This window comes from Aricia agestis, chromosome 10 (genome assembly GCF_905147365.1).
Source record: "Aricia agestis chromosome 10, ilAriAges1.1, whole genome shotgun sequence".
Classification (NCBI taxonomy): Eukaryota; Metazoa; Arthropoda; class Insecta; order Lepidoptera; family Lycaenidae; genus Aricia; species Aricia agestis.
In genome coordinates this window covers 13,531,187-13,558,546 of record NC_056415.1, presented here as the reverse complement: position 1 = coordinate 13,558,546, position 27,360 = coordinate 13,531,187, and the positions used below count along the sequence as shown (strand labels likewise).

At 36.1% G+C, this 27,360-nt stretch overlaps 1 protein-coding gene across 1 annotated transcript in view; it reads left to right on the top strand.

Moving 5' to 3' along the window:
• The window catches only part of LOC121731213, a 223,829-nt gene extending 197,915 nt beyond the window's left edge, over positions 1 to 25,914 (top strand). Inside the window, exons 6-9 of the mRNA XM_042120568.1 lie at positions 19,396 to 19,548; positions 22,864 to 22,980; positions 25,298 to 25,472; positions 25,850 to 25,914. Of these exons, the coding sequence (XP_041976502.1) occupies positions 19,396 to 19,548; positions 22,864 to 22,980; positions 25,298 to 25,472; positions 25,850 to 25,914 (510 nt within the window). The remainder of the gene's footprint in view (positions 1 to 19,395; positions 19,549 to 22,863; positions 22,981 to 25,297; positions 25,473 to 25,849) is intronic.
• The last annotated feature ends 1,446 nt before the right edge of the window (positions 25,915 to 27,360 follow it).

Sequence of the window (27,360 nt, the reverse complement as noted above, 5' to 3'; positions counted from 1 at the left end):
GGTCCGACCGGGTTCCGACCGGGTTCCGAATTTAATGTCAAAACAAAAATTCCTTTTAAATCTCAAGTAATTTCATTAAATAATTTTACGTTTCTCTCAGTCACAATTTTTTATGGTAAGTATAATTAATTACTTTTTATTGTGATGTTTTATTTATTTTAGACTTAGTAAAGTCAGTAAATTTTCGAAGAGTCAGAGAGAAAATTATCAACGCATATTGTCCTTTTACGACAGTACTCAGATAGATTTTTATTTATTTAACTTTTTTAAACATGACATAAACTTCATACATTTTCTGTCAAACTCTCCTCTGTTAATCTTCATTCAGTTTAAATTGAGTATAATCATTAAAATAGCCAATATCTAAAAAATATAGTCTCTGAGAGCCACGTAAACAATATTATATTTTTCTTTTCTGGTACTTTACAAAAGTTTAGTATTGAAATAAAATTACGTTCCCTAAATGTTTAATCAATGTATTTTGTAGAGTTTCTATAAAATCATTTATTTACTTACAAGAATAATAAGTTAAAATTTTATAAAACACACCACCTTCTCTCAAAAGACAGTCGAAAGTGTTTAATTAACATGAACAATCAACAATAACTCCGTAAGAAACTTCGTTCCTTCGCGTCGTGACATAGAAAATAAATAAAAAACCAAGATAGCGGACCGTGTAGAACAGTGTTATTCAAACTGTGGGTCGCGACCCCCTGGGGAATCGCCAAAGTTAGAGAGAATTACTATTTCAGTAAAAAATCAATAAAAATTAAAAATTGATATTAGATAATAATATCAATTTTTAATTTTTATTGATTTTAACAAAATGATATAACGATTTAACTAAACATGCACACTTGGTGAAAAGATGCAAAAGTGGGGGTTGCGAAATATTTTCTCATGCCAAAATGTTTCAGGTCGCATCATAAAAAAGGTTAAAAAACACTGGTGTGTTCAAATAAATGTTTCAGTACTTAGAGGCTTTAGATTCTCATAAGGCTAAACAGAACGAACGACGGTTGGGTCCCGAAGGTGGGTATTAAAATTTCACTAAATATATTTATCTGCTTCTCTTGAACCACTAAATATATTTCATTTGTTATCCTCGTATTCGTATATTATTTAGCTATACAGGGTGTAACAAAACAAATCAATTATACTTTAGGGTGTGTAAATGTCCATTGTATAGAGTTCACTGTGTAAGTAACAGCGCTGAAAGAGCAATTTTTTTGTGATTTGTATTGGCAACCGAGCGTCACGGATTTTCCCATACAAGAGTTAAAAAAGTTACTTTAAACTTTCACAGTAACCAGTCTATGTAAGGGTACATTAAAAATATTATCACTTAGTTTTGTTACACCCTGTATCGATTGTTATAATTATCTATATTTATATAGTGTAAATAAAACACCAAATCACACCAATTACTTAGTTTATTAACCACAAGGTACTTTCATTAGTTAATTAGTTTCGCTAAATCAGCACTTATAGTACTTAGTTTTAAATTTAAAACACTGAATACAACTTCTAAATAATTATGACCACTAGAAGTCCAGAGCACTGCACAAGTGAACACTTTTGCGATACCGATGAGACTGCCTCGAGCTCTCCAACGTAGTAACCACGAAACAGGAGGGGATGCACCGGTGTGAAGTTGGGCGCACTTTGAGTGGTAGGGAGAACAGCACTAGTTTCATGCTCGCTAACTTCAAGTTGTTTTTGCTCAGCGCCAACATCCGGCCCTCCTGCTGGTGGCTGTCCTCAGACACATCTCCATTAACACCTATTTCTGTGAACAACATGTAAATTTAACTATTGAGATAAATACAAATAAAGAAGTAGTATCAGTAACGTTGATTTACAATGAATCGATATGTCCATCCCACAAGTGTCAAGTTCCAGTGTGTCTGAGCTTAAATGTCAACACCACAATTTCGCATGATCCAGAGTCACAAGCTCCACATACAGAAAAAGGGCTTCTCTGAATACAAGTTGTGAATGCTCCAGAGTCACAGGCTCCACAATCACAACAGGATTCTTATTGACAGTTAACTCAGTCACACCACCTCCACTAATACAAACTACCAGACTCAAAGTCCCGTTTGTATTTTTTTAGGAATAGCACATATCAGAATCATTGTCATATTGAAATCACAAATAATTTCATGAACAAAAGCTACTCTTTTTTTCGCCAACATCTGACCAAAAATTAAAATAAAACACTTACTCATTATCCCAATTATCAATATTAATCCATGGTTTCATATTTTCTACACAAGTAATACCTGTATATTTCTTATTAGTTCTTTGGCTTCCTGTAACATCAGTAACACGATAACGATCTTTGCCAAGAATTTCTGAAACTTTAAAAGGTCCTTTGAAGATAGGTAATAACTTAGTACTCCGTCCATCGTTTTGCTGTGATGGAATTTTTATTAAAACCAAATCTCCAATTAGATATTTCCTTGCAGTGGTTCTTTTTGCATCGAAATGCTGTTTCTGGTACTCTGCACTAGATTTAATTCTGGCATCGATTTCTTCCCTTAAATTTGTAACATCAATCAAGTCTTCATGCTCTGGTAGGTATTTATCGCTTTCCATTCTCAGCCTATACCCAAAAAATGCCTCACTCGGTACAGCTTTAATAGTTTTTTGTAAAGTACTGTTAATACCTTGTTGCAGTGTTGTAAGTACTTCATCCCAACGATTGTATTCATTATCGGCTCCTAAAGCCCGCAGAGCTTCTAGAATGGTCTTATTGTATCGTTCAGCCTGGCCATTTGATCTCGGCATGCCCGTAGCAATTGTGTGATTTCGAATATTTCTCTCTTGACAGAAAGAGACAAATGCTTTTGATGTGAAAGCCGTGCCCGCATCAGTTACCAACCGCTTCGGGTTTCCAAAAATTTTAAATAGGCTTTCTAGTTCTTTCAGTACTGATTCAGTGCGGGTATCAGGTACAGCAAATATGAACGTAAATTTAGTGAACGCATCTACTAGTACCAGAATATGACAATTACCTTTTACTGATTTGACAAATGGCCCTAAGTGATCCACATGCAAAGTATGGAAAGGACGCGCATATTTAGGTATAGGGTAAAGCTCACCTTCTTTTTTACCAGATTTACTTTTATTATATAAACAATTTAGGCAGTTATTTATATATTTGGTAACGATTCTTTTCATATGAGGAAACCAATACGACAATCTAATTCTTTCCAAAGTCTTGTCCAACGCGAAATGTCCAATATCGTCATGGTTATACTTAATGATTTGCCAAATGCAATTTTTAGGTACTACCCAACGGCGTCCGAATTGAGTGCGTCTGTAAAGTTTGTTACCTAGAACTTCGTACTCATTAAAAATTTGCTTATTAAGCTCGGCATCTCCTGACAATATAATATCGCGGATTTTACAAAGCTCTACATCTTGTTCCTGAACACTTAAAAGCCAATCTTCTTCATTAATTGACATAATAGGTCGTGCTTCATTAACGCATTCAGTAGGGTTTCTAGACAATGCATCCACGTGTTGCATTCTTTCACCGGGCCTATGAATTATTTCAAAAGAAAATTCCTGAATTTGGAGTACCCATCGAGCTATTTTAGGTATTATCTCTTTTTTAATCAATGCGTACCTTACCGCGTTACAATCAGTAAATATTTTAAAATTTGAACCTAACAGATAGAGCCTGAATTTTTGTAAAGAGGCTACGATTGCCAAAAGTTCTAATTCAAAAGAATGCAATTTCTTTTCGTCTTCAGTAGTCTGCCTACTATAATAATATACTGGCCTTTCAACACCGTTTTCATGAGTTTGTACTAAGATACCGGCAATACCATCTCTACTAGCATCCGTATATAATATACTCTGTTTTTGGGGATCAAATATTGCTAAAATAGAATCATTTGTCAAAGCATTTTTTAAAATTTGGACAGTTTTGTCGTGTTCGTCGGTCCAGCGCCAATTCTGACCCTTTTTTAAAAGTTTTGTCAAAGGAGACGAGAGAATCGCGCAATTTTTTATGAATTTGCGGAAATAATTGACTAGTCCTAAAAATTGACGCAACTGATGGACAGTTTTAGGTGTTGGAAAATCTTTTATCGATTTAACTTTTTCTGGTGTAGGCTTAATGCCACTGTTATTAACAACATAACCAAGAAATGTAATTTCTTTTTGCAAGAAAAAACATTTCTTTAAATTTAAAGTCAATCCATGCTGTACAAAAATATTTAACACCTTTTTTTAAACAGATAAATTTTCTTCAGCTGTTTTAGTGGCAATAAGGACATCGTCTAAATAAACAATTACATTTCCAAATCTGAGATTACCTAAAATTTTGTTCATCATGCGTTGGAAAATTGAGGGACCATTAGATATTCCAAAAGGCATCCGAACAAATTCATATTGCCCGTCTTCTGTAATGAATGCTGTTTTTTCAATTGAATCAGAGCTAAGGGGTATTTGGTAATAGCCGCTTTTGAGGTCTAAACTTGTAAAATGCTCGCAATCCTTCAGTCTGTCTATTAAGTCCTCTATCCGGGGCATGGGATATTTATCCTTAACTGTTACTTTATTCAAAGACCTGTAATCAATACACAGGCGTTTTTCGCCTCCCTTTTTGTCAATCAATAGTGCTGGACTAGCGAAGGGTGATTTGCTTTCGCGAATTATGTCGTTTTTCAATAGTTCCTGTATCATTTCACGCATAATCACACGATTTTTGTCATTTAATCTATAAGGTCTGAACTGAACAAGAGTTTCAGAATTAAGTTTTATTTCAGCCTCAAATCCAGACACTTTTCCTAATGTTGATATATTTGTTGAAACAGAACCGGGATATTCATCAAGAATTTTTTGTATTTCGTGTATATACTCAGAAGGAGCATTAATAGAAAATAGAGTATCTACCTTTTTAAAATTAAGAATGTCTCCGATTCGAACATACATAATAGAACTATCTTCGGTAACGTTTCTTCCAATCAATACTTCACAACCCGATAAATCATTCATTACATAAAATTTTACGTTATTTAATTCGACATTGTCCAATTTTAAATCCGCTACAACGTACTCGTTAACTGAGGAAACTGAAGTATTAGAAAAACCTTGCAAATTAATTAACTGAGGCAAAGTATGCTTTTCAAGGTTAAATTTATCTACTACATGGGCAGAGATAAGTGAACAATCGCTTCCCATGTCTATGAAAACTTCTTGAGAATTGTTATTGATAGAAGCTATTTTAATGAATTTTTCTTTCAATTGAGAACTTGAAACAGACTTAACTTCTGTTTTCTCAGTTTTCGTTGGTGGTACGGTTGCCTTCTTATGATAGCAATTGTTTTCTAAATGACCCTTTTTCCCACAAATGGTACATTCGCGAGTGCAATCAATTTTTTTGTGATTACCGCCGCAAACGTAACAGCTAATTGGCTTATTTGTCTTAGTTGATGTCAACGTATTATTTAAATTATTCCGATTTTTATTTCTATCGATTAACGGTTTAGGATTGCTGATATTAGAACTGTGGGCTTTCGGCTCCGAAAAATTAGCCTTAATTTCGTACACACGACCGTGTAAAAATGACGCGAGCTGATTACACGTTTTAATATTACCGGCTTCTACCGACGCACTCAAATTAGGATCACCTATATTTCCAATTATAATCGAGATTATATCAAATTCGGTAAAATTAAGGTTTAAGCGATCAATTCTAGCTTTTTGTTCAAAACAAAACTCGTAAAGACTCTGGAAATTATTAGGCTTTTTCTCTGTTATTTCTTTTAACAAAGTAAACATGTTTCTTTGTATTTGAAAAGTTTCTAATAGTTTTTTACGCCAGACAGCCCAAGACCAGCATGCCCAGCTGCAATCGTTTTTCAAAAAAGAATCGTACCAAATTTTTGCTGTACCTTTCAATTTATTTAAAGCTTGGAAAATAACCGTTTCATCTTGCCATTTAAACGTCTTTGCATGTAAATTTACAATTTCAAGCCAATTGTCTATCCTGTCATTCAAGGGATCAAACTCTGGTACCATCGCATTCAAAGCTAAATTTGTGTAGTCACCTACTTGCTTTTCTCTTTGTACCTTTTTCTTTGGGCGGGGCGGCGTTCCTGGAGAGCTGCTCGAACTTGAGCTACTCGATGAACGTTTTCGCTTCCGTTTCTCGGACCTCTTATTTTTCTGGCGAGATTTTCGGCCCATTTTACACGTAGGCTCACGACCACTTCTGATGTAAATAAAACACCAAATCACACCAATTACTTAGTTTATTAACCACAAGGTACTTTCATTAGTTAATTAGTTTCGCTAAATCAGCACTTATAGTACTTAGTTTTAAATTTAAAACACTGAATACAACTTCTAAATAATTATGACCACTAGAAGTCCAGAGCACTGCACAAGTGAACACTTTTGCGATACCGATGAGACTGCCTCGAGCTCTCCAACGTAGTAACCACGAAACAGGAGGGGATGCACCGGTGTGAAGTTGGGCGCACTTTGAGTGGTAGGGAGAACAGCACTAGTTTCATGCTCGCTAACTTCAAGTTGTTTTTGCTCAGCGCCAACAATAGTTTTAGTGCATAGTCATTGGTCTGTTGTAACCTATTGAAATAATAACTTTTGTTATTGGGGCTGAGAGTTACAATTTCGTTAAAATATGTTTCCTTGTATTATTTTTATAACTTTTGATTAGTTTGTCCCTCAATAATTCACTTTAAATAACTATACTAGGGCCTGTTTCACTACTTCCTGATAAAGTGCCGGATATTTTTGTCAAATTCTCCATACTCAAGTCCATACTCCATACAAAGTTAAGTGGTGGATAAGAAATTTAGGAGGAGTAGGAGATATCCAATTTCCCTCCCCAATATAATTAGTTATACTAGCTAAAAGCCGAGCTTTGTGCGGGCTCGCGTAATCACACCTTGTGACTGACTGATGGTAACACATCTACATATAAATAAAAATTACTATGTTAAACCACAGATCAATATTCGTGATAGTTTGTCCGTAAAGTGTACCACAAAATGTACAGGTTGTGAGATATACTAGGTCTCGCTACGCTTGCTCTGAATATCCTAACCGAGTTTTCATATTACTTTTAAGATTCCCGTTCTGAAGTAATTTTGAAGGTGAGGGTTACAAAGACTACATCTTGTAATTTAATTTCTAGATACTTATGTGTTTAATATATTAATTAAGTACATTAAATATTAATAACATTCAAACATTAAGGTTGTAATTGTTAAATATTCCTACGTAGGTCGTACCTACATGTCTGGTTGCATTATTACTTATACTTGTAGATATGCGAACATTGACAGAAGCACATAATATTATGTAGAAATTCGCTGTCTTATTTTTTTTTTATTTTTTTTTATGAAACAAGGGGGCAAACGAGCAAAAGGTCACCTGATGGAAAGCAACTTCCGTCGCCCATGGACACTCGCAGCATCAGAAGAGCTGCAGGTGCGTTGCCGGCCTTTTAGAGGGAATAGGGTAATAGGGGAGGGTAGGGATTGGAAGGGAAGGGAATAGGGGAGGATAGGGAAGGGAATCGGGCCTCCGGTAAACTCACTCACTCGGCGAAACACAGCGCAAGCGCTGTTTCACGCCGGTTTTCTGTGAGAACGTGGTATTTCTCCGGTCGAGCCGGCCCATTCGTGCCGAAGCATGACTCTCCCACGTATAAAAGACAAGATATAGTAAATTTATAGACAGACATAATAATAATATTTTTTTAAAGAGCTGCATTTTTCCACTCGCCAAAAAAGCATTGTGAAAAAGTAGTGCTTACCTGATTTACCTGAAATTATTAGGTACTAGTTACTACCGTATCGTTACTTGACTTTTTTTTTAAATATAATTTTTGGATTTTAATGCTTTCTCTTTTATTATTTTTATGTTAAATTGTAACACTTCTATTTCCAGCAACTAGTACAAACATTTTCCTTGAAAAAATATTCGTTCAATATCTTTGCCTTGATATATTGAAAACAAAAACAAAGGTAATCCCTGAACCAGTGCCCTCGAAATTGTCAATCTTAGGGTTGATTCAGACCGCAACGCGACGCGTAGATGCATTTCTAAATTTATATGGATTCAACAGATTCGCAAGACGTCTCACGCAATTGAAATCTGTCAAATCCATACAAATTCATGCCTTGTCTCGCCTCGTCACGTTGCTGTCTGAATTGACCCTAACAGGAAAATTCTTGGAAAATTCCATGAAAACCGGGAAAAATTGTGCACTGAGCATACTTATGAGACGGAGTGTCAGCGAGGAAAATATTACTGTGTAATGATTTTATATTATGTGACATGACAACACGAAAAGGCTTTAAATGAACGTGGCGAAAAAGGAACTAACGCTGCCATCATACAAAAACGTCATTTTTGACAGTTCTTCTTTAGCAACAGCGCCCCCGCCCACGTTCATTTAAAGTCTTGTCGCACTTTAAACAGGATTTTATCCATGGGTTTACTTACTTGAATACATGCAGCTACTGTACATTTTTCGTTTTTTTTTTAAGGAACATTATCTAGTATGCTCCATATCGATGCACACAAACAGTTATCCTTTAAAGTCTACTTATGTAAAAGGTGAAATTGGAAATTTTTGACACTGAATTGATTCGTTTATCTTTCGCGCTAAAGCTAAGTGTACTATGCGAATTGCTGAAACTCTAGCCTGTTAGATCACTTTCACTCTACGTCCGATCCGAGCCCCAGATTCACGGATGTCGTAGAGAAGTGAGGTACCCGAAATCGGATTAAGTGCGTATACTATCAAGAAGTCGAAATAATTATTATTTCGACTTCTACTACGGACCGTATTTTCACAAGTTTGGATCGGATTCAGATCGAAGCCACACTCGGAAACGAATATTAAATTAAAAAAAAAAACCTAATTGTAATTAAATGACAATTTTGACATAATTATACCCTATAAACTGTCAAACTCTTCATTAAATTGAAGTTTAATCGTAATTAAATGTCTGTGAGTGCGGCGTTAGACTATTTTTTAATGCGTGGGAGAGCCATGCTTCGGCACGAATGGGCCGGCTCGACCGGAGAAATACCACGTTCTCACAGAAAACCGGCGTGAAACAGCGCTTGCGCTGTGTTTCGCCGAGTGAGTGAGTTTACCAGAGGCACAATTCTCTTCCCTATCCTCCCCTTTTCCCTTCCCTTCCCATCCCTACCCTCCCCTATTTATCCTATATCTATCCCTTTATCCTATTCCATCTTAAAAGGCCGGCAACGCACCTGCAGCTCTTCTGATGCTGCGAGTGTCCATGTGCGACGGAAGTTGCTTTCCATCAGGTGCCCGTTTGCTCGTTTGCCCCCTTATTTCATTAAAAAAAAAACTCTTCATTAAATTGAAGTTTAATCGTCATTAAATGTCTGTGAGTGCGGCGTTAGACTATTTATTTTAAAAAAAATCACTGTCCTCATGTAGTATTCTCCCATGCAATTCAAGTACAATAAATGCGGAATTTTTACCTTATAAAGCACGCGTGTAGACTGTGGAAGAGAAAAACGTCCACATAAATATTCACGTCTCGTCCTGCTCTTTGTGTTGCTAATTCCATTTTATTCTTCCACCGTCATTAACCTCAGCTATAATATATTCAGAACAATTGGCGAGGTAATTTGTGGGACGTTCTACGGCTATTATGTCGGTGTTTTGTGCTTTCCTGCCGTGTCTCCTTGTAATTTGTTGAAAAAACCTACAATCTTCTGAGTAATATTATATTATGGTGGCGTAGCAAAGATTATTTTAATGTATATAAATAAAAATGAATTTTAAAATTAGTCTCGTACAACTCAAGAACCGATTTATCTAATTTTAGCTTTGAAACATTCGTGGAAGTCGAAAGAAGGTTTAAAATAAGAATGGAAAGAATTAAAAAAGCTGATTCACATACAGATGGTGGATCTACGTATTTGGTCGCACTATGTCAAACCCAGTCGACAGATCACGACTAACATTTGACATAACCCGACTACAACCCTACTGACTGGCCTAAGTCAGTCATCTATATCCATCAATCAACAAAATAGACCGCCGGCGTTGAAACAATAACGATAGATGGCTTTCGCTAACCGGGTTTTATTCTACGAAACCTAATATAATATTATAAATTTTCTCCAGAATATTCTTTACATAAACTTAAGATACCACGAAAACTATGAGTGATGAGCTCACTCAATCACTAACTCGACACGATAAACTTACAATCGAACTATTATATAAAACGTCCAATATCACATCTACCCACATTTCAGTCACCAACAGTTACTGACTGGATCTTATTGCTTTAACAATAAGGTTCAAATTATTGGCAACTGCTAACAAGGCCAAAATATGACCTTGATATATTATTATTGATAGCCGGGCATTTATCGTATATTTTGTACCTAACCCTAGAAAATACAGACGTTTTAAAATTTACGATATATGATAATGTTTATCTGAAAGTTGTCTGTTATTTTCTCCAGTAAGTATAGCCTTGTTAAGAATTCAACCACATCATTATTTATATGGCCCGATTAAGTACCAAAATATTATATAATTATACAAAATGTAACAAAACAAAATGATTATACTTTAGGATTTTTAAGGGTTTATATAGAGTTCACTGTGAAAGTATCAGCGCTGATAGAGCAAAATTTTTTGTAATTGGTATGGGCAAGCGCCCAAACGCCACGCATTTTTCCACTACTTCTGAAAAAAAAAAAGTTACGCTTTCAGCCCCGCCAAATTCATAGCAAACTATAGAGTTTGCTATGAAATTGGCGGGGCTGTACATAGGTACAGCATGATTGGTGAGACAATGATCAATACTTGAGGAGAGTACTCGGTACTCGATTCTTATCATAATCATGTAATAAATAAATATAACAAATTAGGTTCTTAATTTTTGACCAAATTTCCCTTTAAATAAATGAATCATGGACACTTAGTAAATTACTATGCGGCCGGCGCGGCGGCATATGCGCCCCGCGCGCGGTGTCTATGCGTTGGGTAAATAATTATTTAACTTTAAGCTACATTAATTACTCAGAGATCCATTGATATTATTTTTTATATTATTTTTTTTAACTAAAATAATAGCCAAATATCACGTCCTCGAGTATTGAACATGTCTCACCAGTCATGCTGTATAGGGGATTTGACCCATACACATCCTGTATTATCACTTAGTTTTATTGCACTCTGTATGAGGAATTATCTTAAAAAATCATCAACGATTTTTTTTCTTAGTAATTAGAAGAAAAGTAAGTACTCGTACATAATATCTGATATAAATTGATCCTATGTCACAATCTGTTGTAATTCACGAAAGACGTGCGTGCGACTTCAAATCCGCAAAAGTCTAAACCACTTACATAAAGATCCAGGTAATAATAACATCGTTAAAAATATCAAAAAGTAAATATATAGCACATGACTGTATAAACGTAGGCAAGGCCTAAAGCCTACATTTATGGGAGCCACGAAATCCTCTTTGAAACGTGAGTTCTAACAAAATGAAAGGATCCGGTGTCCTAGAGAACATGACGTGCCAATATCAAAGTCAATGTGGTTTTCACACACGAATAATTACAAATCCCGCTATGGACGTTCAAATAGGAATACTTAGTTACCTTTATTTATCATCCGGTAAATACGGTAAAATGTTTTCAATAAATTAGATAGATAGATAAACACTTTATTGCTCACATATAAATGGGTATACAAACAGACTTAAAATACTTAAAAACTAAGACATTAATGGGCGGCCTTATCGCTATAAGCGATCTCTACCAGGCAACCCTGCAAGGCAGGAGAGTTCACAAATAAATAGATAGCGGGGTAATTATACCTAAGTCAAAATGGACTACATAAAATATGTACACGGATGTAATTGTTTAGGTTTATGCTACGAATTAAGCATAAAATATTATAAATACAAGACTTATAATCAATTTACGTGTCCAGATTATAGTTTAAAACTTTCAAACATTTTTGCTACGTTCGCATTCGTGAGTCGCGATTATAAAACCAAAGCTGTGACCAAAGGATCATTACAGCCTACGAATAATAATATCTATATAGTAAGTATACCTATACTCCACTCGGGCTTACTTGTCGCTAGCGGTCATTGCCTCCCTGTCAAAAACTTGTCATTTTCCATATAAAACCACGACAATATCTGATACTTCATTGTCAATCGCGGTTTATATGGAAAATGACAAGTTTTTGACAGGGAGTCAATGACAGCTAGCGACAAGTTAGCCCGAGTCAGAGTAGACAGAATTATAGAGTATACCGACTTAGAACTGATGTTGAAATTTTTAAATTTGACGTATTATGACGAAAATTGTCGCTAGGGTTGTTAAATTGTTACCTACAAATTTAAAACTATGACATATTCGCTGAACATGTTCCTCTTTGGTCGTATTGTTGTTTGTGTTTTGGCACATGCGATTAAAATTGACAGAATCCAATTTTGGAATCTTTATTTTAAATATTTAAAAATAAATTATATCAGCCAGCGCGAGGCACATTCCGTTCATAATCCTAGTGAAACCCGACGAATTTGACAGACATTGAAACCTGTCCGTTTCTTTGCAGTCGAACTACTGGTGGTTATATCTATTGTGTCCGAGTGGAGTATAGTAACTCATTACTTAATTACTTAACGTAACCAAAGTAGACTTACAATAATTAAAAAAAGACAAAATACCGAATAATACTTTATAATGTATTGGCTGAAGCGCTTCCAATAAATTCCGCTTGTAATGATCCTCATAAAATGGATAGCGTATGAACCGAATGAAATATTCGCCCTCGGCTCTTAATATGACGAATGAACGAGAAAAGGGAATCAAAACGTTTCTTGAAAAATCTATCGCTGTTCAAATAGATATTGAGAATTGTAGCCTCGTCAGATATGCAAATAGACCAACTACAATTTTATTACATTGCGTCATGATTTATCTGCAATTTTATGTTGTAATGTATTTAAATGATTTTAATACAATAGATTGCTGCAGTTTTTTCACTCAAGATGCAGCAACAGCATTAGACACAAAATGTTTTGTAAAACTTGTGACGTGTGCGACATGTCGGATTTTGGTCGGATTGTTTACCGTATGTGGTGGTGCCATAAAGTGAATACACCTAGCGGAATAGAGCAACAATCTCGAGCTGTCAAACGAAACCAAAATTGGTTTTCATATGTGTGAAAAATATGTGTACGTACTACGTATACACTTACACAAGCATGATTGAGCATGAAGAATTCATGAGATTAAATTGTCAACGTGCGGCACGTGCCGACTGGATGTCAAAAAAAAGTGCTGCTGTCATGTATCACACGTCTCTTTTTACCATCCAGTGTTACTGATAGTGACATCTCTCTTGCTCAGGCCTTTTTTTCTCTATTCCGCTAGGTACTTATATTAACTTTATGGGTGGTGTACTCTGGTCCGACCTTTGCGCAATATTCCCTGTTTGAGTTAATTTAATTCATTTTATTCGTCTAGTGAGATAAATAATAAATACATAGAAACAACATACACAAACTTGGTAATTTTCACCGATTACTTACTTTATACTTAACAGAAATTGACCAAAGTTCTAACTCGTCTATCCTTAAATATATAACCTGGAAATGTCCTGGCTGTAAGGCTGAAAATTATTCTCAGAATAATTAAAGTCTCAAAACCTCCAGATATTCATATTATGTAACCTACAGGATTTCCTTGGGGTCAATGGGGATTGTCCATTTTTTTTTTAATTTTGCTCATTACAAAAACATTTCGAGGAATAAGGTCAGTGATCGTTTTCTGTATATAAACGAAAAAAATACCTATTAGTTACTTATATTTTTGAACAAATATGTTTAACCTTTGTTTTACCTTCAATGGCGTTAAATTAGCAATAAATTCGACCAACATTACGTTTCGAACTTTTGGTAAGCTTCTCGTATCAGCTTTCACATAATGAGAACTTGCATTTGACTATAAATTATATAATTATATAAATTATATATTGATTATAAATAAGATTGAAAGGAAAAAACATACTGCAGACAGAGTAGATAGAATGATAGAGTATACCGACGTAGAACTGATGTTGAAATTTTTAAATTTGACGTATTATGACGAAAATCGTCGCTAGGGTTGTTAACTTGTCACCTACGGATTTAAAACTATGACATATTCGCTGGACGTGTTCCTCTTTGGTCGTTTTGTTGTTTATGTTTGGACACATGCGATTAAAATTGTCAGAATCCAATTTTGAAATCTTTATTTTAAATATTTAAAAATAAATTATATCAGCCAGTGCGAGGCACAATCCGTTCATAATCCTAGTGAAACCCGACGAATTTGGCAGATATTAAAACCTGTCCGTTTCTTTGCAGTCGAACTACTGGTAGTTATGTCTATTGTGCTGCAGAGGTCAATTCTGCCGTGCAGACACTAAAGCGCAGTAAGTGCAAAATCATGATTCGGAGAAAAACGCGTTTAAAGTTTAAAAACGTAAAAAAATATATTAAAATGTATTTGTTTTATACTTTTTCAACTTTATCTCAAAGGGAATAACGTAAACTTAATCCTAGACGTAAAGAATGCCCTAAAAACCCCATGAATAATTTGTTACAGGCATTTTTGGGGCCCCTTTACTGCACAGAAAAAAAACGAAAATTACATATTAAAACGCAGTAAAAAAGGTGCATTACTGCACTTTAGTTAGTTTTGTGTTCTGGAACATAATAGAAGTAGTGCATACAAATGAAACAGCATAATAATTTATTTATGAAAAATTTTTTTTTTAATAATCAAATAGGATGCGTTTTTCATTTGAACTTCTTTTCCAAGCTTAAAATTTATTAAAAAATCTGCATTTTTGCATAAAAAACTAACGATTATCTTCTGTTAGTACGTTAACATCGTTATTTTGAAATAATGCTTAAAACTGTAAATACCTAGTACTATATTTAAAAAAATACCGTTTTTATGTGCATTAGGAATACTAAGCACTTCATTATACAATTAATCAGTCCATAATTGGCACGGAAAGGAACACAAAAATCTATAAAATTGTGGAACTGAGAAATAAGTGGTAAATTAATAAGTAACACATTTATTAACTTATCAATTGTCATTAATAAGAATTAAAACCGGCCAAAACTAAGCGATTACACTTATCGTTAATTAATATGGCGTCATTTTAACCATTGTTGATATAGTAAAATCTAATATTGACCTCACCATGCAATAATAATCATTATAATTGAATATCAAAATACGATTTACAATAGCCTGCAAGTACTTATATCTTTTTGTAAAAGATAGTTGTACGAATTGCATACATACAACTCTTTCAAAGAATACTATACAAATACTGCATTTTAGTAAGTAGTATAGATTATATCAATATAGCAATTAACTTTTTAAAATGCAGTATTATACCTGAATATACTGCATTTTAATTAGTAATCACTAGTACTGATTAAATGCAGTAAAAACTGTTTGTATGGAGTTAACATATACTGCATTTTAATTAGGTTTTCACGTGACTGTGTGTGTATACGGAACTATTTAAAAACAGTATTTTATTTGTATTTACTGCGTTTTAATCTGAAATCACAAAAAAATCCTTGCAGCAAGTGATTTTACTGCGATTTATATAGCAATAGTGTCTTTTTAGCGGTAAAATGGGGTCGTTACTGCATTTTCAAAAATCTTTATGGTTAAAAATAAAATACTTCCATTTAACGTAGGATAATGTGAGTAAGCCAGAAATAAAGAGAAAAAAATGTAGATTTAGAATATATCGAAAACGGAAAATCACCAAAATGCGCCTTACTGCGCTTTAGTGTCTGCACGGCAGAATTATTGGCCGCCGATGATGACGTCCGCGTCAGAGCGAAATTTTAAAAATTATTTGAGAAAAAACTAGCCAATGAATTTCAAAATTATTTAATTTATATTCTTAAAATACCCTATATAAAAAGTACATGTGATTTTTTTTGGACAATGCCCATTCAGCCCGCAACGAGACGTTATTATAAATATGATGCGATATATCAATACTACTATTCATACTTCCATACTAATATCATAAATGCGAAAGTGTGTCTGTCTGTTACCTCTTCACGTCCAAACCGCTGAACCGATTTCGCTGAAATTTGGCATGGATATACTTTTTGTCCCGGGAAATGTACGGTTCCCGCGCGATAAACGAGTTTTAGCGCAACGGAGTTGTAGTGTATCAGCAGTCTCTCTATCTGTCTGTTACCTCTTCACGCAAAAACCGCTGAACCAGTTTTTTTTCTGAAATTTGGTATGGAGATATTATGAGTCTCGGGAAAGGATATAAGATATTTTTATCTCGGAAAAATGTACGTTCCCGCGCGGTAAACGAATTTTGGAAGAACGGAGTTGCGGGCGTCATCTAGTTTGAAAATAAAGCCATTCAAAACTGACCTTTAGTTACTACACTAGAAGGTACATAATATTATTATGTATTGATAGTCTGTCCGGAAAAGCTATACAATAGCTCAATAACAACAAAATCAATTATTTAGAACTTGAACTTTTGCCGTAAGTATTTGGTTTGGAGTGAGTTTGATTTCGTATCAAATAATATCATGTACTTATCTGAACCTCCCCTGTTGGTTGAAAGTATCACGAATATTACCAATCACCTCAAATTCCGCTTAATTTTCCATTTCTTTCGTTGATATCCCATCCCAGGGATGTCGCACCATGATTTAAGAGGATTCCACACCGCCCTTTTTTCCATACAAACGTTGTCCCCTGTTTCCTCCCTGGATAATGCTAGTAGAGTTATAATTTTTTTCCTGAATATCTACGGCCACTAATACAATGTCCCTATGTTTTCTTTTTTTTCATAATTTAATTATTAAATAAGATATGAACGTTCAAAAACCCAAAAAAATGGCCAGATTTTCCACTGTGTTCAAACGTCCAGAAAACAGATTTGGCTAGATTATACAAAAAAAGCAAAACATAGGAACACAGCTCAAGCCTTTTTTTAATCATTAATGAAAAAAGTACTTAAATCGGTTAAGTTTTGGAGAAGGAATCAGGGGACAACGAATCGTTGATTTTCTGGATTTTCTGCAGTTGTCTCTATCGCGTTCTGCGGTATAGGCTTGAGGTAAGGGAGACAGCTATAGATATTACACGTACTTTTTTTTCATTTCTCTAGCCCCTGTTGTATCCTCTTAACAATATTCGTTAAATTTTTACAAGCTCTACCTTATAAGATCAATGAAGCCGTAGGCTTAATAAAAATAAATAAAAAATTATAAGGTAAAGGCTGTGAATTATCTGTGAGTTGTGTATTATCGGTAGTTTTTTTTCTATAAGTAATAAAACTTTCAGACATCTTCCGGAAAATACTTTGCGTTTATAATAACAACGACATAAGATCCTCAATCCCAAAGTAAAGAAGACACGACATTAATTTTAAGACTCACTACAGTCTCAAGACACACATAGCTATATATATGTCATAAACAAAATATCTTTGTGTCTCTTACCGAGACGTAACTGAAGACTTGCTTATCTAGCATAAAAACTGTGTAATTATATTAATCTTTAGGAGCGGTTTCAATAAATGATAAGTGCCGGATAAATATCCACAAATTATTAGTCAGATAAGTTTGTATTTTTATGAAATAAGGGGTCAAACGAGCAAACGGGTCACCTGATAGTAAGCAACTTCTGTCGCCCATGGACACTTGCAACATCAGAAGAGCTGCAGGTACGTTGCCGGCCTTTTAAGAGGGAATAGGGGAGAGTAAGGAAGGGAATAGGGAAGGGTAGGGATTAGGCCTCCGGTAAACTTACTCACTCGGCGAAACACAGCGCAAGCGCTGTTTCATGCCGGTTTTATGTGAGCCGTGGTATTTCTCCGGTCGAGCCAGCCCTTTCGTGCCGAAGCATGACTCTACCACGTAAATGTCCTAAGGGCCTGTTTCACCACTTCCTGATAAGTGCCAAATAGGCTATCCACCACCGAACTTGACAGCTGATGAAGTATGGAGAATCTATCAAAAAAGCTGTGAATAGCCTATTCGGCACTTTACCAGAAAATGGTGAAACAGGCCCTTAGTCTTGTGTGTAAATCTTATGATTACACTTTAGAGATGCATATTATTAATAATTAAATTTACAAAACGATACGTTGAATGGGATGTTCCCATATCTGGTACGTCGTTTGGCGCGTCCCATTTCCCCAGAGTGGAGCGGTAATGGAATTCTGTAACGTTCTCGTGTTACGTTTATTTACACTTAATTTTATGTTTAAATGAAAATAATTTTTATCCCTGACAAATAGAGGGGTAATATAGATGCATCTAAATTAAGTATTCTTCAAACTTCTTCAAAAGTTTTAAGTTATTATTTATTACTAAATGACGCCCGCAACTCTTGTATGATTTATTTATATTTTACTACCTGGCCTGGTAACTATATAATAATAGCATAAATATAATTTTATATTTTGAAGAAAACGGCCAAGTGCGAATCGCACTCGCGCACGAAGGGTTCCGTAGTCCGTACAGAGCAAAAAATTGTGTTTTTTGTATATGGGCCCCGCTTAAATTTTTATTTTAATTTAATATTATTATTAAACATTAAAGAACACATATAACAAAAGAATGTGTGAAAAGTTCAAGTATCTACCTCTTGCCATTATTGATATAGAGCGAAAAAAGCCGAAAAAATCACGTTTGTTGTACAGGAGCCCCCCTTAAATATTAATTTTATTTTGTTTTCCGTATTTTTGTTATAGCGGCAACAAATATAATATAATGTGAAAATTTCAGAAGTATAGCTATAGCGGTTCTTGAGATACAGTCTGGAGACAGACAGACGGACAGACAACGAAGTCTTAGTTATAGAGTCCCGTTTTTACTCTTTGGGCACCCTAAAAAAGGAACCCTAAAAAAGAATGTGGGTCCCCTCGTGAATTTGAACCACAGACATATATCAAGATAGCTCACGTGTATGTACTTCGCGTCCCATATCGCGTTCCTAACGACGAGTAATGCTCGTCTTTCGAAAGTCTGTTCTTTAGTCTGCGCTCTACTGTTATCGGAATCTGACGTCAATCGGATTGAAAAAATACCTGATTGTGCCGTATAGAGCTGTAGAAATTCAAATAGAAACGTTGGCCTAGATAATGGACACGTTTTTCATCATCGGTACGTCACAGTAGGTAGGAAAAAAGTGGAGTTATCATACAAATGGAGGGACGTGCGATATCTATCCTGATCTATGTCTGTGATTTGAACTGTTAGTACAGAACAGAGAGTAAGTATAGAACAGTTTCTCAATATAACTAATATCTTTCAGATCCAAGGCAAGCCAATCATCCAGCAGCGCATCCTGCCAAGTCCAGCCGTGTCCATCGAGCTGCCCCGCCACACGCCGGCTCCGGGCGACGAGAACACCAACATCATATTCAGCCCGTGGAAAGCGTTTGGGCCTTTCGTTGATACTATCCAGGTAATATACAACAGGATACATTGAAAAGTTGAATCTAAGCAATTCGGTTAAAATTCAATTTTATTTACTAAACAAGAAGATCCACAATTTCTTACCGTTCGCGTGGTTAAGAAACCTAATCGTCATCCTTTCATTTCATCTTCTGTCCGTCGGTCCATAATATCAGCAACATGCTATATGTTGCTGATATAATGGATTTTATAATCCATACTTAAAATTAAAAATGCAAAAATGTGTTTGTCTGCCTGTTACCTCTTAAAGCCCAAACCGTTGAACCGACTTTGCTGAAATTTGGTATGGAGATGCTTTGAGTCCCGAGAAAGGAAATAGGATATTTTTTATCCTCGAAAAATGTACGGTTCCCGCGTGAATAACGATTTAAAATAAAATCGGGCGTCATCTAGTAAAATATAATATTGTACGGTGCAGTGTGGCCCGTCGTAGCGACGCGGACGCTCCGCAGAGCAATCATGGTTGTTGCATTGCTTTGCAGCCTTGCGCAGTAGCCTGTACAGATAAAACTTTATTCTGAAGACAGTAGGTGGGAGCAGATTAAGCTAGGTTTTTTTTTTTAATGAAATAAGGGGGCAAACGAGCAAACGGGTCACCTGATGGAAAGCAACTTCCGTCGCCCATGAACACTCGCAGCATCAGAAGAGCTGCAAGTGCGTTGCCGGCCTTTTAAGAGGGAATAGGGTAATAGGGGAGGGTAGGGAAGGGAATAGTTGAGGGTAGGGAAGCGAATAGGGTAGGGGTTAGGGGATTGGGCCTCCGGTAAACTCACTCACTCGGCGAAACACAGCGCAAGCGCTGTTTCACGCCGGTTTTCTGTGAGAACGTGGTATTTATCCGGTCGAGCCGGCCCATTCGTGCCGAAGCATGGCTCTCCCACGTATATATACCACGGTCTAGGACCATAGTTGCGGTAGGTTATATCATACCCGCAACTCTGCCTTAAGCCTAATATATTCTGTGCTTAAGCGATGAGTGGAGCACCATGGGGTTTTAGTGGGTCTAACTACGCAGGAGTCCCACATACCCCGGCCGATATCCGCAATTTGCCGGGGACGCGTAAAGCATTTCCCCATGTTAAAAATAAGGTCTAGGAACATAATATTGTGGTCAAGGTCAAGCCATAATATAACATGCATTTAAAACGACGGAGCGGCGCGTTTAACGCTCCGCAGCGCAGTGTACCCTCGCTGTAACGGTCGACCTACACCGGAATGGCAGAGGCGAGGCGAACAGTTTCAGTGTCATATGATTTTAAACTTTATCTTCATCATTGTAATACGTAGTATCGCTTGAGTAGCTTGCGGCAGCCCGTGGACGCTCGTCGCCGCTCGTGGCCTCTGGCGGCCGCCGGCGGCGGCGATTTCTCAAGCGATACTATGTATTACAATAATGAAGATAAAGTTTAAAATCATATTATGATACTGAAACTGCTAATCTCACCTCTGCCATTTTTTTAAAATGAAATAAGGGAGCAAACGAGCAAAAGGGTCACCTGATGGAAAGCAACTTCCGTCGCCCATAGACAATCGCAGCATCAGAAGAGCTGCAGGTGCGTTGCCGGCCTTTTAAGAGGGAATAGGGTAATAGGGGAGGGTAGGGAAGGGAAGGGGAGGGTAGGGAAGGAAAGGGAATAGGGGAGGGTAGGGAAGGGTATAGGGTAGGGGATTGGGCCTCCGGTAAACTCACTCACTCGGCGAAACACAACGCAAACGCTGTTTCACGCCGGTTTTCTGTGAGAACGCGGTATTTCTCCGGTCGAGCCGGCCCATTCGTGCCGAAGCACGGCTCTCCCAGGTATACACATTCCGGTGTGTTTTGAGCCCAACACATCTGTTACGTCACACGTTTCTGTTCAACAATTTATGTAAAACACAATAGGCACTAAATCACGGAGCATGATTCACGAACAATATTCCGTTCGAGATCTTCCCCGTACAATTATTATACCCTAATTGGTTTAAGACGGAGATTAATAGCCGTGCCAACAAAGTACGCAGTTTTCTCTCAATCATTCCTTCATTCCCCAACATTTTCATTAGTAAAGATTATGTTTTCACTCTCAAGGTACACTTAAGATATTATTTTTTAAATTAGTTTCCCTAATATCGAGTTGATTAAGTTTCAGTTTTAGGATATTTCAGAAAAGTTCATTTATGGCTAATTTACGGGACATAATATTTATTAGCAAAATAATTTAATCCAGTACCCCAAATCTTATATCTTTAAACGAGCAATTTATATATATATATATATATATATATATATATATATATTGCTCGTTTAAAGATATTTTCATGAAATTTAGTATATAGGGGGTTTCGGGGGCGATAAATCGATCTAGCTAGGAATCATTTTTAGAAAATGTCATTTTCATCGAATACCGAGCAAAGCTCGGTGAAATAGCTAGTGATATTTTAATTCAACAATATGTTAAGTATTTAAACTCAACATTAATACCGACAGTTTTGATCTAATACAGATATATCCTTATAGCTAAATTACAGTAACTATTATCAAAATCACCAAACATCAAACAACAGATTTTTGAAGAAATGACTGAGTAGTCAAGAAGCGTTGTTGGTTTGACACAGACGCTTATAGTACGGGAGCCCTAGAACATTTTTTTTATTACTCTCAAGCAAATTTTTGTGAGTAGCCTCATTTTGATAAGACGAACAATATTTTTATCTGCGAAAAATCTTGAAACTATCAACCTATCAATATACAAAACATCAGCTTGTTAGGGTTCCGTTTTATGGGTTCAGTAGTCAACCAAGTTTTGTTGATTACAGAATCCTAAAACGGAACCATAACCAGCAGATTTTTTGTATATTGGTAGCATAAATAAGTATATAATTTAAGAGTAACATTGTCCTACAAATAAAATATTTTAGGACAATCAATTCAAAGTATGAAATCCTTTTTATCCCTGTTAGCTAGCACTTTCGAGATTTTTTGCAAATAAAGATGTTGTTTGCCTTATCAAAATAAAGCTACTCACAAAAAATTAGCTTGATAGTATAACAAAGATCACCTTCAAACTGTATCGAAGCCGTATGAATATTGAATATTAAAATCAGAGTACAATCCATCATCCAGTATTTATTGTTGACACTGCTACAGTACCAGTACGCAAATTAAAATTTTTGAGTAAATCATTATTTATTTATTGGTAAACTTATCAATTAATTATGGATGAAATTTCATAAAATTACAGGATCAAAATTGCCTATAAAAAGAGAAAATTCGAATGTGTTTTAATTGAAAAATATACGATTTTAAAATATAAAATTATTGCAGGATGGTGCTATTCTACCCAGTCAAGACTCAGTAGTATTTCCTACGCCAAGAAGTAGCGAGGTGGTCACAGATGAAGATGTCACGGATCCTACTCCAACTGTTGGATCTTCTAAAAAGGTTAGTAAGATCTCCTACAATAGGTAGGTTTTAGTACGGTTAGATGAGGTAGGTCCTAGTAAGATACATAGTACCTATATAATTACAGTAAGTACTCGCCCACAATTAATGCTAAGTACTCAATTACTCACATACGCCCCCGTATCACGTATCTTGCGAGAGCAATGCGATAGCAATAATTATGGCGCAATAATTGCTCCAAAATCGCAATTTCGTATCAATATACATGACACCATTGTTTGCAATCGATCACTATACATGACACCATCGTTTGTGACATTCATGACACCCAGCAATCGCTCGCGCGATTATTGCCAGTGGATTGTTGATCGCTATTTTTACGTGAGTAGCCGGTTTTGCTCAATCGAGCAATCACGTAGAGTAAAAACCACGGCTCGGGCTTTCGTCCACACAGCTCGATATTTTTACTCCAAATCGAAGGAAATTAGATATATTTGATTCCATCGAGCCGGCTCGATGCGAGCCTTCGAGCTGTGAGTTTTGCGGTCCACGCTGTGGTTTTTAGTAAAACCGTATGTGAGTACTTAGCATAAGAGATATTAAATTTCACCGGGCTACGGCCAAAACATGACGGCGCTACCAGCTGCTGTTGCAAGCCAAATGAGCCAATGAACCAACAAGCTCTATAGCGTGTTACTCAAGATGTCCGTTTGGTTCCGCTTTAGCTCTTTAAGTTCATTGGTGACGGCGATATATATAGTTACAATGTACGCGTCATGTTGTCCTGGTAAAATATAGCCCTAAAATCCCAAGAATAGAAAATGAATTAATTTTTACAGTATGTTTGAGTTTTTAACATCTGAGGAGACCTTTTACCGACAAGAAGGTTACTCTATAGAAACTACGAGGTGGAATGTTCATAGAAACGGTTGATTACGGCTGCTATTATGCTATAGCACGGCACCGCTTCAAGGAAAACCTTGAGATTCCTTATGAGCAATTTCTTGCTAAATCATTTCAATTTATTTCGAACTTGAAAAGAATGTGAAGATTCCTTGAGTATCCTTCAAAAGTACATCTTCCAAGTGAGCCTGAGTGTGCATTTTAATTGCTTACGATTTATTAAATTGGATCTTAATCCATTTTTTAAGAAATTTAGAAATTGCAGATTTAAGGAATTGCTACTCTTAAGTAGCAATTTCTTAAGTCTAATGATACTTGAATTTAGTCTACAACTTCAGTTGAAGATTTTATATCTTACTAGGATCGTTGCATTCGCCGTTTTTCTTGAGATATAGATGAGACGCAACTGTCTTTAAAGATTCGTAAAATATATTATAGGTACCTCTGTTTTTAAAGAGAATTTTAATTTAATTCATAAAATTAACATAAGTGTTAATTCAAAACTTAGACTGGATTTTAATTTATTCAACTTAAAACACTTAAAATAAATACGTATTAACTAATTTTCTGTGTAGCATAAATAGTCGATATAAATTCATGTTAGGAAATTAAAATTCGCGCTTACACCACATTTCTACTGTATACAACGTTTGCAACAGTATATATGAAATAAAACCTCTAAATATGCAGTTTTCAATTGCAAGGAAATATTATTTAGTGCTAAGTTATTTGAATTCACCCATACATTGTACAGGTCCATAAATCCAATCCATACAAACTTTCAATGTTTAGGAGACATTTCATCAACCTCTATTTGATATTAAAACTATTACCAATAGTCGATGAGTTCATGCAAATCCAATATTCCAAGTTATTCAAATCAAGCCACTGATCCATCTTTGGTTAACTACAGAAACTTGAAGTCAACAAGAAGTTAGTTATTCATGTCTATATCTACAGTCTTAGGTGTATGTCGAGTGTGTAGCATACATTACAATATAGTAATTATAGTGTACATATTAGGGCCTGTAATACAAATTACTGCTTAGTAATAATTTACTTTATGGACCAAGAGCCCGCGAGGGCAAGACCTTCCTTCGTTGCTGAAGCTGAATGCTGAAAGTTTACCTGTTTGTGACCTTTACAGAGGTAAGAACGACCAGGCCAAAAATTGGTCGTGCGTCATCCGTGGAATTCTCGAGAATTTTCCAGTGCCGTCTGCGGCATCCGCAGGAAGTGGCGCGAACTAGTCAAGTAAAAGATACAGACTAAACAATAGCATGTCCTCATGACGCGGGAATTCACGGGAATGCTCGAGCATTCTAGCGAATTCCAGCGTCATGAGGAGTCAAATTGATGCTTTCATTCCGTTCCATTCCGCGCCAGTGTAAATTGAGCCATACCCAAACATGGAGCAAGGCTCAGTTTCCCTAAACTGTAAATGACCTTCCAGGTGGCGTCAATAAGCCAGCTGTCGTTCATGGTGCGTCCTGACAGCTTCGAGCGCGGACAGCTGCGGCTGACGTGCATCTCGTCCGTGCACGCCGTGTACAGCGAGCAGGCGGAGCTCGTCATCAATGAGGAGCGGCCACAGATCGCCTCCGTGCTAGGCACCAGGGACGCCGCAGGTACGTAGCTTTGAGGCAAAAGAGACCTTTATACCAACGGAATAAAGGCTAATCTCGTAGACCGCATTAGGTTTGCAACTAAATCTGAGTTCATATCAACTTCTGCGCTCGGCACCGGGGACGCAAGGGTAGGTTAGTAGGCAAAAGGGACCTTTATGTAAACGACATATTAAAGACTAATCTCGTATACCGTATTAGGCATTTTGCAACAAAATCTGAGTACATATCAACAAAAGGGACCTTTATGCCAACGACGTAAAGACTATAATGTGTTACCTATGCAGTTTTCAAGGCTTTATGCCAACGACTTCAACAATATTTTCGGAGTATTATATCAATGAGGAGAGGACGTATATTTCCTCTGTACTGGGCACCAGGGATGCTGCAGGTGCGTCCCATTGAGAAGAAGAGGTCTTTATGGCAACAACGTAAAGACAAATAAATACAAAAGTAATTATGGCATACAAAGAGTCATTTGATACCAAAACAGATCGGCTAGACTAAATTTTAAAACATAGCGTGACGCTTGAACCTTAAACTTCTTAATCACCATTCACGCCTCTCGACTCGCACCATACAAGAAAACAAAATATTAGGGCAGCCACTCTGTCACGATAAGTTTTTCCGAAAAGCCAATATAAGAAACATCCCTAAGAAACAAATAATTTAAGCGTTCAATGAAACCCCACGAACTTCCACGGAATTTTTATATTTCGACGTAAACATTGGCTTTGAATGCGTCGAAAGCAAACCAATCTCATTCTACAATTCAAATATTTACTGCGGCTGACTTGCAGTGCAATTCAAGAGAACTTTCGGCGCGAACTGCTGCTGCTTGCCAAGCGACATTTAATACTTTTTTTTTATCGAGGACTTTGGCATGGGAATATTAAGTGATTATTGCCTTTAAATACATTGCAAGTCTAAACTATGTATATTATGGCAATGTATTAGAAACGTTTATTAAGTTATTAGATGACGCCCGTAACTCGATTGCGCCAAAACTCGTTTATCGCGCGGAAACCGTACACTTTTCCGGGAAAAAAGTATTCTATGTCCTTTCCCGGGACTCAAAGTATCTCGATACTAAGCAGCGAAATCGGTTCAGTGGTTTGGACGTAAAGAGTTAACAGATAGACAGACAAACAGACACACATTCGCATTTATAATATTAGTATGGATAGGTTACAGGGATATGCATTATTAAATCGAGTTATGTTAAAATAATACAGTCTGAAACATTATACATATATCAGTAGTATTATAATTCCTCCTGTTAAGAGGGCGACTAACCCCAAAAATCAAACATCGTCCTTCTCTCTTCACACTCACGCCCGTCTTTTATATGCCAGATGAAAAAGGACGACGCGTATTCATCGCCAAATTAGTTTTTTCTCAATAACTCGATAAATATACAACATTTTAAAAATCCGCTAGGTCGATCTCTCAAGGATAGAATTTTATACAATGTGTTAAAAATTAAAATATTAACTGCATTAATTATGCATGATTATGGCAATAAATAAAACATTCGTGAAAATTAGATGCATCTTTGTGATTTTTTTCTATCGAGAAAATTTTAAGATATCGTGTTTTTGCTCAGATCGAATTCTCGGAAATATAATGTAGTATTTAACTTTAGAAAATGAAACAATACGGAGTTTATTTTCAAGTATAAAAATGAATTATAAAATCGACACTTTAGGGTTAGTCGCCCCCTTAATATTAAACGAGGACATTCAAATGACTTAGACACAAAGACTTCTATTATAGAAGTCTTTGCTTAGACAAGAGAAAAATCATAAAGCAAATCATCTATGAGGGTATTACGAGCGCTTCTCAGTATTCCAGGTAGACTGCTTATAATTAATACTGCGAACAATAAATA